The sequence below is a fragment of the Callorhinchus milii genome, unplaced genomic scaffold (assembly GCF_018977255.1).
Source record: "Callorhinchus milii isolate IMCB2004 unplaced genomic scaffold, IMCB_Cmil_1.0 Scaffold10, whole genome shotgun sequence".
Classification (NCBI taxonomy): domain Eukaryota; kingdom Metazoa; phylum Chordata; class Chondrichthyes; order Chimaeriformes; family Callorhinchidae; genus Callorhinchus; species Callorhinchus milii.
Window position 1 is genome coordinate 893,836 of NW_024704751.1, and position 13,902 is coordinate 907,737.

At 52.3% G+C, this 13,902-nt stretch overlaps 2 protein-coding genes across 2 annotated transcripts; one reads left to right on the forward strand and one right to left on the reverse strand.

Moving 5' to 3' along the window:
- The first annotated feature begins 124 nt into the window (after nt 1-124).
- Nucleotides 125-4,798, forward strand: rpain (RPA interacting protein). The gene is made up of 7 exons (XM_007911126.2): nt 125-319; nt 1,495-1,665; nt 2,116-2,188; nt 2,515-2,629; nt 2,858-2,921; nt 3,943-4,077; nt 4,428-4,798. The coding sequence occupies exons 1-7, from the start codon at nt 248-250 to the stop codon at nt 4,455-4,457; spliced, it is 660 nt and encodes a 219-aa protein (XP_007909317.2). The 5' UTR covers nt 125-247; the 3' UTR covers nt 4,458-4,798.
- An 826-nt stretch (nt 4,799-5,624) lies between these two features.
- On the reverse strand, nt 5,625-12,705 carry LOC103190374 (complement component 1, q subcomponent binding protein). The gene is made up of 6 exons (XM_007911124.2): nt 12,441-12,705; nt 11,654-11,804; nt 10,356-10,449; nt 7,256-7,351; nt 6,492-6,614; nt 5,625-6,121 (listed from the first exon to the last, which is right to left on the reverse strand). Exons 1-6 carry the CDS (start codon nt 12,673-12,675, stop codon nt 5,975-5,977), a joined length of 846 nt encoding a protein of 281 aa, XP_007909315.1. The 5' UTR covers nt 12,676-12,705; the 3' UTR covers nt 5,625-5,974.
- Between the last annotated feature and the right edge of the window lie 1,197 nt (nt 12,706-13,902).

A 13,902-nucleotide genomic window follows, 5' to 3' on the forward strand; every position in this document is an offset into this window, starting at 1 on the left:
GTGACATGCCGGGTACTGTAGTCCACCGTCCCCCCCAGAGCCTTACACACAGCCCCGACTTTGCCTCCATTTCCCATAATCCCTCGCCGCCATGTATGCCGGGGGTTGCCGTTCGCCCGCGTGTGGAAGGTTAACAATTCCCGTGTGGCAGCGCGCGGCTCCTGCGCAGTCACTCTCCTGCCGGCGGTAACCAGGGTGACGGAGGGGCCGCGCGGCTCTCTTAAGTTTGCAGCGGTTTGAGGGAAACATGGAGGCGGCCCGGAGGCGCCAGGCTCTGTACAAGAGCAGCCCGCCACCCTGGAAAGAGACGTACAGGAAGGTGAGCGGGGTTTCCTCCCTACGGAGCTGAGTCTGAGGCCTGTACTCGTGTGACTGGGCGTCTGCCTGTACTCGCTGTCACTGGGCGTCTGCCTGTACTTGTGTGACTGGGCGTCTGCCTGTACTTGTGTGACTGGGCGTCTGCCTGTACTCGTGTGACTGGGCGTCTGCCTGTACTCGCTGTCACTTACATGGCGTCAGCTTGCACATGTGTGCGGATGACACCCAACTCTATCTCTCTGCCTCAACCCTGGATTCCAGGCCCCACTGCTGTTCTGACAGAATGTCTGTCAAGTCCTGGATGAGAGCGAACTTTCTACAGTTGAACGTCAGCAGGACTGAGGCTCTCTTGATTGGCTCCCGTCAGCGCCTCCTCACCTCAGGCCCTGACAGTATCAGTAGCCATGGATGCACATTCCACCTTGCTAAGCCATTCAGGAACCTAAGGTGTCTTGTTCGACCCTCAACTGTCCTTTCTGACCAACATCGGTGCCATGACGCACTCTGCTTTTCCCCACCTTCACAACATCACCTGACTCCACCACTGCCTCACCCCTCAGGCCACCAAAACCCTCATACATGTCTTCATTGTATCCAGGCTCGACTATGCCAATGCCGTGCTCGTCGGTCTCCTCAACTCCTCCCTCCATAGGCTGCTGATCATCCAGAACTCTGCAGCCCTTGTCCTCTCCCGCACCAGGCTCCGTGACCCTATCACCCCCATCCTCGCCCGACTCCACTGGCTTCCCATCACACAGAGGATACTGGTCCTCACCTTCAAAGCCCTCCATGGTCTTGCTCCTCCCTACCTCTACGACCTGCTAATCCCCTACTAATCCATCCGCTGCCTCCGCTCAGCGGGCTCCGGCCTGCTCCACATCCCCCACCCCACCATTGGCGGGCGAGCCTTCAGTCACTGTGCCCCCACCCTCTGAAACTCCATCCCACAGCCCCTCCGCCTCGCCCCCCTCTTACCTCCAAGACCCGTCTCAAGACCCTCCTATTCGACCGTGCCTTTGGCCTCACCCCTTGCCCTCCACCCTCCCTGATCCCAATCCCCAGCTCGGACACTGATTGTCCAGCGCCTTGGGCCGTTGTTCCGACGTGAAAGGCACTTTATAAATGTTATTTTGTTGTTGTTTTTGCCCCAAATCTATTCCCACATCTGCTTGCCAGCGATGTATGGAAAGGCTAAAGAACAACCGAGCAAAGTTTTTGGAGCAATACCGACATGTGGAAGTGGACTCAGTCCGTAGCCTCAACGGACCACTTCTTGTACAAGAGGTGATGGAAGAAGAATGGAGAGCTTTGACATCCCAGGACCGAGCTCTCCCGTCATTTGCTGAGGTCAGTGTACGATTACGTATTTTGACGAATCATGGAGAAAGAGCGGGAGAGTGGGACTGATTGTGTAGCTGGCACAGGCACGATGGGCCGAATGGCCTCCTTCTGTGCTGTAATATTCTTTGATTATAGGATTCTTTTTGGTTAGTTGGCAGCCGACCATTTCTGTTGGGTTATGTTGAAGCTAATGGTTTGCCTCAATAGCTAAAGCTAGCTTCTCAATGAAGAGAATCATTTTAGAGGACTGTAGCATTTCATACAAGTATATTTTGCTTTTAAAAAATTGATGCCTGAATTGGGACAATTATACAATTTGCACTCTTCACTTGCGGTAGTGTCTTGGAGCACTCATCATGTATAAGAATGAAATATTTTTTCCATTCCTCTGGTTCTGTTTTTGAGCTGACTGGAGCCCTGCAGTAATAACACATGTTGTTTTGGTTGTTTACCCAGGTGCTGGATATGCTGGAAGATGAAAGTGACCTGACAATACTGGAAGAGATTCAACAGGAGCTCATCGCAGAAGGTTTTGAAAATAAACACTTCCTTTCACTCCCCTATGACCTGTCCAAAAATCTTCCAGATGAATTAGTCCCTTCATGGCTGTTTCTGGAACCTTGTGTGTGTTTCAGATACAGTAACCACACATCAGAAATTGCCTTCAAAGCCATTTCAGCTGTTTCCAAAGTTCTAGGCACTTTATCAAATGCAAGTATTATTATGTCTACACCAGCCAGATCTCACTGCAGTCCTCCCCTGGCTTCACCAGGTGTGTCTCCACAGAACTCACTTGACAAACTTTTTTTTGACAATCCCTGTACTGAGACATTGTTTCTGCTGCATTTCCTGCAGAACAAGCCACCCGAGAGGAGTACGAGGCCAGCCTGCGTTTTGATGAAGCCTGTTTGAATGCAGTTATTGAAGACTTTCAGGTCAATGACAGGCTTATATGCCCTGTGTGTAACGGGTGAGTACTGGATGTTGGAATTGGCCCACCTGCTGGATTTATGGCTAATAACTTTCAATAACTTTCATTCAACAAACAAAAATGTTCAGGGGGGTGATTGGCGAGGGAATAGAGAGCTGGTAGGCTGGGTATTGGATTGGTCGGTGGGTCAGTACACTCTCATTCCGTGGATGCGTTTCAGTTAAAAAAAAGACATACTGTTAATCTAATGTAATTTTTGTTTCACAGGAACTATATGCACGTGACCAACGAGTGTGTGTCTTGCACGTGTGGAATGTATATTGATACCTGGGTAAGTTTGGCTGTGTATCATCAAGATGCTTTCAATAAAATTAATCATTTTCCAGCCCTCCCCAAAGGCCTGTCTGAATGCTCTCTGGAGACTTGCTGCCTGTGAGCTCGCTGTCAGGTATCAGCACCAGTGAAACCTCGTGTGGGACTCTCAGGAATTGGGCAACTCACTGTTCAACGCATGTTTTTCAGTTGTGATGGAGGTCATTCTCTCCACGCTGCTGAAACTCTGGTCCACGCCTTTATCACCTCAAGGCTGGACTATGGGAACTCTCTCCTCGCCGGCCTTCCCGGCCCTCCCTCCACACTGCAGGTCATTCAGAACTCTGCAGCTTGTGTACTGTCCCGCACCAGACACCGCGACCACATCACTCCCACCCTCGCCCTCGCTCACCTCCACTGGCTCCCCATCCCCCAGAGGATCAATTTCAAGATCCTCATCCTCACCTACAAGGCCATTCACGGCCTCGCTCCCTCCTACCTCTCCGACCTACTATCGCCCACCTACCTACCGATACCCTCCGTTCCTCTGGCTCTGGTCTGCTCCACGTCACCCGCCCCAACCGCCCTACCATCGGTGGTCGGGCCTTCAGCCTCTCAGCCCCGAGGCTCTGGACCATTTCCCCCCTCCTCGTTCCCTCCCTTCCCTCCCCTCACCCTGACCATTTCCCCCCTCCTCGCTCCCTCCCCTCCCCCTGACCATTTCCCCCTCCTCGCTCCCTCCCTTCCCTCACCCTGACCATTTCCCCCTGCTCGGGTCCCGACCCAACTGTCCAGCGCCTTGGGATGTCCTCCCGACGTGAAAGGCGCTCTATAAATGAAATCTTGTTGTTGTTGTCATTCAACCCAGTGCTAGATCTAGTTTTCCACTGGAGCTCGCCAATCCCATTCCCTTTCTCTCTCCACATCAAGTCTGTGTGTTGATGTTTGCTTCCCCACTTGAGCTCACTATGATAGTCCCATTCCCTGCTATCTTGTCAGTGTCAGTGAGCAGGGTGTGATGTATTGAGTTTGTCCCTCAGAACATGACGACACAACAGCTTCGAGCAGTGCTGGAGCGCGGAGTGACGGAGCACAGCAATCGGTGCATGTGTCAGCCGAGCTTCTCAGTAGCAGACAGCACAGATACCAAACCTGTGCTGCTCATGAGCTGTCAGGTGGGTGGAGCAGATTGACACGGTCACTGGGTTTGGCAGCCACAATTGATAACTGATCGGGCGAGCTGGCAGTTTGCTGAATGTTGTATGTATGTGGGGACGGGGGACGGGGACGGGGTGTGAATGCCGGAGTTTTGCTGCGAAATCTCAGCTCGCTAGCTGGACGTGTTAAGAGATCCACAGTCTTGCACCCCAACAGAATGCCGGAAGTTGGTTTGAGCTCACACCGTAGACATGTATTGCTCTACTTTTGATTTAAAGACAGCAAATTTTTACACACACGCGCACGATAAAGGTTGTATCGCAGTGCAGTGTAAAAGGTTCTAAAGCCGGAGCACTTTTGTTTGCAGGCTTGTGATTTCCTGTCCATCCTCCTGTAACTGCCTGTCATCGCCCCGAGCTGGAACGAGAGTAACCGCCAAATAGGGAGGACCCACCCACTCCTGGATTGTACTTCAATTCCCAGTGCAATTGTGTTTTTGTTTATTTTATATTATATATTAAAATTATTTTTTGTGTGTGTAGACTTGGAATCGAGTTTCTAATTGGGATACTATTGGAAAGCACAGCCGGATTGATTATTTCGAGTAAATAAAATGGATTATAATTTAAAGGCCTTTCAGATTGCAATGAACAAAATTGGATAAATAATCTGCTGGGAGCTGTGCGTCTGACCTTGTGTTGAAAAGCCGTGGCTCAGGTTATGCTGCTCACTCAATAAATGCAGATCATTTCTCCTGTAATCAGATTACAAGGCTGTACAGAAGGACCTATTACCCTTAGGGAATGGAGCATAACCCTACCTGTCAGCTTCACCTGCCTGATCACCTCCATTTAATTATGGCGTGCGCGAGAGGCATCAGCTGGTGAGAAATTAACCTGACCAGATAGAGTGGTAACTAACTTGAGACAAATACAAACTCGCAGCGAGCTGGGAGCAGTTAATTCAGTGTGAGCTGCCTCCAGTATTTATTCCCAGGAGTAAACGCACACATAGCATGAAGTGAAGTGTCTGGGACCAGACTCGAGGCACAGCAATGCTCAGCCTGGGATCTGGCATTACCTGGGGAAAGTTGGAACGTTCAGGTCGGAAGCAGCCACTGATAACGGTGCTTGTGTCTCCTGGGAGCAATGGGGCTGGGAACTGGTCTCTGAGGGACATTCACAACACAGGAGCAAACACAGTAATCGCATCCTTGGCCACTAGGTATTCTGTATCAGTGACAAGTTACTGTTGAATAGAGATGGTGTGATATGCTTTCTGCACCTAATAAAAATTATTTACATCAGTGGGCTTGAGCCTGGCTCCAGGCTTTTAACAGATGTTAACGAGCTACTGGATACAGAAATGGCTTTGATCTCAAGAGGCAATCATGCAATTCTACGAAGTTAAAGGAGCCATTGTAGTAGATGTGCCAATAGCTGACCACTGAGATGAAATCTTACTCGTAACCTTGGGTAGAAACTGCAACAACTCTTAAAAAAAAGGCATCCGTTAATAGGCACAGAGCAGTCCAGGCTCCTCTCCTCAATAACCGATCAGTGTGTTGTGTTTGTGATTCTCGCTCATTTATTCTGGCTTTTTTTGTACAATCTGTATTTGCTGTGTTACAGAACACAGTGCGAATCAGACAGGTAGACGGAGAGACATATGTCCACACTCATTGGGTTGAACACTTCCATGATTGCCTTATAATCCTCAAGACTTCCATCACACAAGCAGCTCGTACTGAAGGGTGAGGGGGAACGTTAAGTTACACAGAACCGTTCAGAAAAGTAATTGGAGAATACATTTGTACAAAAACTACAGCGAAAGTCCAGAGACGGATGTTGCCATCATGGTTCCATCTAAATTATCATCAAAACACTGATGTAAAGGATCAGGTGTGTTAAGCTATCAGCACTTAATAAACCCCTTCAGCTCTTCCAGGAACCTGATATACTCCTGGTGTTCCAAAGCAGTGCTCAACTCCATCAGCTCGTCAGCAAAGGTGTTGTCAATCCCCCGATCAGCCAGGAAATCCATGAGGTGGTCGTACAGAGCCTGCGGGAAGTGGAGCCGAGTTAGTGTCCGTGACTCAACAGAGGCTCGTAATAAAACCCAAACTGTGCAGAAGCTGGAATCAAATGTTAATCAGAGTGGCAAGATTTTGTAAGACGCTGTCCCGAAAAACCATTCATGTGACAATAAAATCAATCGAGGGATTTAAGAAAAAGATCGACGTGTACTCTGGGAATAGAAATATTAAAGAAGATGTCAGGGAAATGGGATTAGGGGAAGGGGTAGTGTGTAGCTCACAGGGAATGGTCTGTGGCAGAGCAGGCTTCATGGACTGAATAGCCTTCCCTGTTAACATTCCTTGTTTAAACACACACCCAGTCCCTCTATGGAACACACCTAGTGTGACACTCACCCAGTCCAGCGAGTCTGTGTTCAGTGTGTAGCTGGTCTCCTTCCAGTCAGTGTCTCCCATGGGCTGGAAGCTGACCTCGCGGATGGTGAAGATGTCACTATCATCCTCCTCGCCATGTGCCACCTGGAGACAACAATCATGGGGTCAGAGCCATGGGGACAGGACAAGGAACTGCGAGTGTCATTGAGCAAACCCGCTGCTGGGGAACAAACAGCAGCCTTTAAATATGACGTTTCTGCTGTTTGATATGTGCGAAATTCTTGTTCATTGAATCATAGAATATTACAGCACAGGAGGAGGCCATTCGGCCCATCATGCCTGTGCCGGCTCTTTGGAAGAGCAAGTATTTTAAAGTATGTTGTTAACAAAAAACAAAGCACGAACAATGAAATCTAATTACCTTTGTCCCCAAATCGTATCTTTAGAATTTCAAAAGGAGGGCTCAGGTGTGGCAGACAAGGGGCGGTGGGGCAGAGATTAGGACAAAAACTAGGAAATGCTGGAGGGGAATTGAGAGCTGGGACGGTTCAGTGGGAAGGGGGTTGAGGCGAGGCAGGGCACAGGGACTAATTTAAGGAGATGCTTAATGCTGGAATGGGAAGGCGGAAGGGTGGGTAATTGTGGAAGAATGAGGTCGGAGTTGCAGAGAGGGTTGTCTTGATCTGAACATTTCCTGTGAGGTCACACCACAAACTCCCTCCACACGTCGCGGGGAAACAGCTACAAACGGCTGTACATAAACACTGGCGGCACATCACACGCACCTCACTCTCGGGGTAATGACAGTCAAACACCAGGTTCTGGCTGCCGGACAGCTTAGTCACTTCTACAACAAAGTTAGGCGTGGAGACGATTTCAGGCTGTAACGGAACAGACAGGATTCATTCAGTTACAAGGCGGCAGACAGTTGTCAGTGAATCCAGCAACAGTAAGTAAACAAACCGCCTCTCCTTCACGTCACATCACATCACATCCAGCAGAGTTCAGCCATTCAGGCAAAACTATAGCACAAAGCACAGTGCCGGTACCAGGGGAACTCTGTGAATGGCAGAGAGGCACAAGACAACCGGTCTCACTCAGCACAAACCTTTAACCCATCTTTTTCTGCTTTCAGATAGGAAGCAAAGTCCCAGCGTGTGCCACCAAACCCATCACTGCCCTGTGACATGTGCCACCAAACCCATCACTGCCCTGTGACATGTGCCACCAAACCCATCACTGCCCTGTGACGTGTGCCCACGTGTGCACATGGAATCGTAGTGTTTCACAGCCCAGAAAGCAGCGCCTCAGCCCTGTGCCGGCTCGCGGTCCAGCCCCCCCCACCCTGCTCTCGGTCCAGCCCCACTCCCCTGCTCTCGGTCCAGCCCCACTCCCCTGCTCTCGGTCCAGCCCCCCCCACCCTGCTCTCGGTCCAGCCCCACCCCCCTGCTCTCGGTCCGGCCCCACCCCCTGCTCTCGGTCCGGCCCCACCCCCCTGCTCTCAGTCCAGCCCCACCCCCCTGCTCTCGGTCCGGCCCCACCCCCTGCTCTCGGTCCGGCCCCACCCCCCTGCTCTCGGTCCGGCCCCACCCCCCTGCTCTCGGTCCAGCCCCACCCCCCTGTTCTCGGTCCAGCCCCACCCCCCTGCTCTCGGTCCAGCCCCACCCCCCTGCTCTCGGTCCAGCCCCACCCCGCTGCTCTCAGTCCAGCCCTCGGTCCAGCCCCACCCCCTGCTCTCGGTCCGGCCCCACCCCCCTGCTCTCGGTCCGGCCCCACCCCCTGTTCTCGGTCCAGCCCCACCCCCCTGCTCTCGGTCCAGCCCCACCCCCCTGTTCTCGGTCCAGCCCCACCCCCCTGCTCTCGGTCCAGCCCCACCCCCCTGCTCTCGGTCCAGCCCCACCCCGCTGCTCTCAGTCCAGCCCCATCCCCTGCTCTCGGTCCAGCCCCACCCCCCTGCTCTCGGTCCAGCCCCACCCCCCTGCTCTCGGTCCAGTCCCACCCCGCTGCTCTCAGTCCAGCCCCATCCCCTGCTCTCAGTCCAGCCCCATCCCCTGCTCTCGGTCCAGCCCCATCCCCCTGCTCTCAGTCCAGCCCTCGGTCCAGCCCCAACCCCCTGCTCTTTCCCCAAATCCTTTTATAGTTTCTTTTTACAAACATGTCTTAATTCTCCTTAATCCGCGTCATGACTGGCACTGCCTACCACCACCTCGGCAACAATGCCAGACTCCGCCACTGCCTCACCCCTCACCCACGCATTCGTCACATCAAGGCTCAACTACGGGAACCCCCTCCTCATCGGCCTTCCCAACTCTTCCCTTCACAAGCTGCAGATCATCCAGAACTCTGCAGCTCATGTACTCTAATGTACCAGCCTTCACGACCCCATCACTCCCACCCTCACCCGACTTCATTGGCTCCCCATCCCCCAGAGGATCAAATTCAAGATCCTCGTCCTCACTTTCAAGGCCATCCATGGCCTTGCCCCCTCCTACCTCTCTGACCTGCTGACTCCCTACCAACCTGCCCGCTCCCTCTGTTCATCGGGCTCCGGCTGCTCCAAGTCTCCTGCCCGACCCGCCCTACCATCGATGGCCGGGCTTTCAGCCTCTCTGCCCCCACATTCTGGAACTCCCATCACATTTGTCTCGCTTCCTCCCTCGCCTCCTTCAAGGCCAAGGTCTCAAGACCTTTCTCTTCGATTGTGCCTTCGGTCACCCTCCCACCTTTCTGTCTTCCCTCATCCCTACACCTCCCCTCCCCCATGCTCAGGCCCCTACACCTGGCTGTTCAGCGCTTTGGGACGTCCTCCCGACGCGAAAGGCGCTCTATAAATGTAATTTTGTTGTTGGCAGATTCTGAGGCAGATTCTGCATTTTATACTTGCATTTGATATAGCCTTTTCACGTCGGGAGGACGTCCCAAAGCGCTTCACAGAACACACTGTAAAGTGAATTGACTGTATATTTGTGGGCGAACGCGGCAGCCAATTGCGCACAGCAATGTCCCACAGACAGTCGTAGATTGAAAATGACCAATTTATTATTGTTTTTGGTTTTGGAGGGATTATTATTAGGCTCTGTGTGGAGTAAGGAAACTTGCCCAAGGTTTCGCCCTCTGCCTGGAATTGAACTCAGGTCTCTCACTTGCAAAGCGAGTGCTCTAACCACTGAGCTACAGGACTCCACAAAATCATTGGCTTTTAAAACAACAAAAACAAGAAGAAGATTACATTTGTATAGCACCTTTCACGTCGGGAGGATGTCCCAAGGTCAAAATCAAAAAAAAGGTCAAAGTCAGGGGGGACTTGAAAAAGAGGACAGAGGGGGCAAGGCGGAGCACACTTGAGTCACATGGGGCAGCAGGGCAAAAGCTCAGCAGTTTCTAATCCCACTGCAGATTTTTCATCTCATTTCGTCGGTGTTGAGGAGCTGTCCTGGGGGCGGGCTGGGAACTGAGGGCAGGGTCTCTGGTCCCTCCTCAGTCCCCAGTGCACCTCAGAGGTGCAAATCCTTGACTGTCCGGCGCTTTGGGCTTTCGTCCAGCACCTCCCGACGTGAAACAAATAATTTGTTATAATAATCCTTGCATTTGATACAAAGCTTTATCACATCTTCCAGACGTCTCAAAGCGCTTCACAGAACATACTGTAAAGTGAATTGACTGTATATTTTGTGGGCAGGAGAGGAGAGCGAGGTCTCCCACATGACCGTTGGAGCTAATAAGTGTTGGGATTCTCTGCGAGGTCGCCCCTTTCAAAGCTCCCACTACATACTGCACCCCACCTACCACCACAAAGCAGCTTCTCCCAGCCCGAGCCCTGTCCCAGTACACACACACACACAGGAACTCAAGCCTGCCTCACTGCCACTGCTCCCCTCCGCTCACCTCATTCTCATCGCTCTTCTGTCCTTCTTGCTGCTGCTGCTCCTCCTCCAGCGTGGGGGGGATGCTGTTATTGGTATTGAAGGAGACAGTGATCCTGCACACAAGGGAACAGTGGAAAAGGTGTGGATTCAGTGAAACAGCAACGGCTCAGCCTGAAATTGGACCCCAAATACTGAACTCTGGCATTATAATAATTATAATTGCTGCAAATGATTCAGCTCAATATGACATCATCAAGACTTCGCAAAGACCTTTCACTGAATTTACCGTAAGGTGGAGTGACTGTATTTTGTAGCTGAATTTGCAACTGATTTTCACACAGCTAATTGAGTGACTGATATTATGCCTGGGGGCTCATTGGTCAGGACACTGGGAGAGAGAAGTTCCCATTTCTTTTCAAACGCCACGATCTTTAAATATTTTCCTGAATAGGCACAGGTGGGACCTTGGTTTAACGTCTCATCCGAAGGATGGCAACAATGCAGTGGTGGTTACTCCCAGCATTGTACACGAGCATCAGCCTGGATTGTGTTCGGAGTCCTGGTGGGGGGACTTGAATAACCACAATTACATTTAGAGCGCCTTTCACGTCAGGAGGACGTCCCAAGGCACAGGACAATTAGGGATCCACACCCGAGGTGAGGGTTGGGATCAGGAGGGGTGGAGGGCAGGTGTAGTAGGGTTTCCGAAGGTACGAAGGGGAGGATATTGAGATGGGTCTTGAAGGAGGCAAGGGAGCGGCGAGGCGGAGGGACTATGAGATGGAGTTTCAGAGGGTGGGGGCAGAGAGGCTGAAGGTCCGCTCACCAATGGTTGAGCGGGCAAGTTGGGGGACCTGAAGCAGGCCGGCCCGCTGAGTGGAGGGAGCGGACAGGTTGGTAAGGGGTAAGGTCACGGACGTAGAGGGAGCAAGGCTGTGGAGGGCCTTGAGGGTGAGGACCAGGACCTTCAACTGTATCCTATGAGTGATGGGAAACCAGTGGAGCTGTGGAGAAGTTGATCCCATGTCTACGGATGACCTCACCAAGATGGAGCATGTACACGTTGATAAGGACAGAGCCGAGGGACGCCACACTTGACGGTGCGGGGACTGGAGGAGAAGCCGTTAGTGGAGAACTCACAACCTTCTGACTCAGCGCTCCCTCACTTTGCAACTCGGATTCCTTATTGAGGAACCCGATGACGATTGAGGGATTAAGGCTGAAGGCAGCACATCTCCGACGTCGGGGTAAAGGGGAGATAATTCCTGCCTGCCGAGATGAGCCACAGGAGCGACTCGGAAGGAGCATCTCACTCACTTCTCTCCTTCCATTTTGCGCACCAGTTTGGCCTCCGTCCCGTTTAGCTCCATGTCCCAGCCGCCCGACAGCTTCGGCAGCACGGCGGTTTTCTGGATTTTCTTTTCCTCCTTGATTTCATCCGTTAGGTATTCCGCAAAGGCTTTGTCGCCTGGGCCGGGGCGGGGGAGAAAGAGAGGGAATGAAGAAGGGACACAAGAGTGTTGTACTGACCCTGAGGTAAAACAGTTGAAGGAGGGGGGAGGGGGGAAGGGGAGGGGGTGATATCACCGCTCTATCCTCATCTTTCACGTCGGAAGTGCTAATAGTAAGGATTTGAGCAACAGGGGGTTATTATAATCCTCGCATTTGACACAGCGCCTCATCACGTCGTCGAGACGTCTCAAAGTGCTTCACAGGATATACTGTAATGTGTAGTGACTGTGGATTTTGGGGGGCGAAACGTGGCCGGCATCTGCGCCCCCGGTGACGTCCCCACGAGCAGCCCGGGATCGAGGTGTCCAAATTATTATCGGGGTTTTTTTTTGTCGGGATGATTGCCCCCCGGGGTTAAGAGGACAAACTGCTGTGGGAGACCATTGGGTGAGGGCAGCGGTCTCTCACAGGTGAGGGGTGGAGCGGGGAGGGGGAGGTCACGGCGCGGGCGGGGCAGGCTTGGCTGGCAAGGTCACCGGCCGCGCTGTGGGGGGGTGGGGGGAGTCACTCTGGCCGGGAGGGCCTCGCTGAGGGGTGGGGGTCTGCCCCGGGAGCCGGCCGCGGGGCCGGGGCGGGGCGGGGGGGGTCTCACCTTCAGTGTGCAGCCCCCCGCAGCCGCAGGACACGCTGTTGAGAGGCCTGGCGCTGCTGAGCAGCCGCGGCCTGTGAGTGTGAGCCTGGCCCGGGCCGCACAGGCTCCACAGGCAGCGCAGGCCGGGGCTGAGGCCGGACGCCAGCGGCCTGGGCAGCAGGAGGAGCGGCGCTGACCGGAGGCCCAGCCCGAGGCGGGCGGCCCCGCACACCGAGCGGCACAGAGCGGGCAGCATGTCTGGGCTCGCACCGGAACCGGAAACAGCTCTCCGGGGGTGACCCGGAAGTAACTCTCCACTGGAGGAACCACGTGTCTGACTGTGTCTGAGACTGTGTGACTGTGTGAGTGACAGTGTGTGTAACTGTTTGTGTGAGTGATGTGTGTCTTTGTGTGAGTGACAGTGTGTGTAACTGTTTGTGTGAGTGACACTGTGTGTGTGTGTGACTGTTTGTGTGAGTGAGACTGTGTGTGTGACTGTTTGTGTGAGTGACACTGTGTGTGTATGTGTGTGACTTTGTGTGAGTGACACTGTGTGAGTGACAGTGTGTGTGACTGACAGTGTGTGTGTATGTGTGTGACTGTTTGTGTGTGACTTTGTGTGAGTGACACTGTGTGTATGTGTGTGACTGTGTGAGTGAGACTGACTTTGTGTGTATGTGTGTGTTTGTGTGAGTGACTGTGTGTGTGTGTGTGACTGTTTGTGTGAGTGACACTGTGTGTCACTGTATGTGTGAGTGTCACTGTATGTGTGAGTGTGACTTTGTGTGAGTGAGCCTGTGTGTGTGACTGCATGTGAGAGACTGTGAGTGCCTGTGTGAGAGATTCTTTCTGCCTGGGTCTGTGAGGCCGTGTGACCAAAGGAAGGATTAATCAGGAATCATTATAATAATAATAATCCTTGCATTTGATATAGCGCTTTTCACGTCGGGAGGACGTCCCAAAGCGCTTCACAGAATATACTGTAAAGTGAATTATGATACCTTCATTGATAACAAAGATTCCCAATAAATCCTTCCTGTGGTCACACCGTCTCTCCTCACTGCAGAGGTTAGCACGCTGAGGGAAAGACTGCTCACCTCCAAAGCAGTCACTACACTTTACAGTAAGCTGTGATGCACTTTTGAGACAACCTGTTGCAAGGCAATACATCATATGGATTATTAAAGTTCAGTGTTAATAATAATAATTGTTTCATTTGATATAGCGCCTTATCACATCTTCCAGACGTCTCAAAGCGCTTCACAGGATACAATGTAAAGTAAATCGACTGTATTTTGTGGGTGAAACGCGGCAGCCAATTGCGCACAGCAGTGTCCCACAAACAGTCATGGATTGAGTGACCAAATTTTTTTTTATTTTTTGAAGGGGTACTTACACTTAGGGTTAGGAAAGCAATCCGCCAATCGACTTAACCAGGTTCCTACTTACTGCTAGGTAAACTGGCATGTGGAGTGAAGAAACT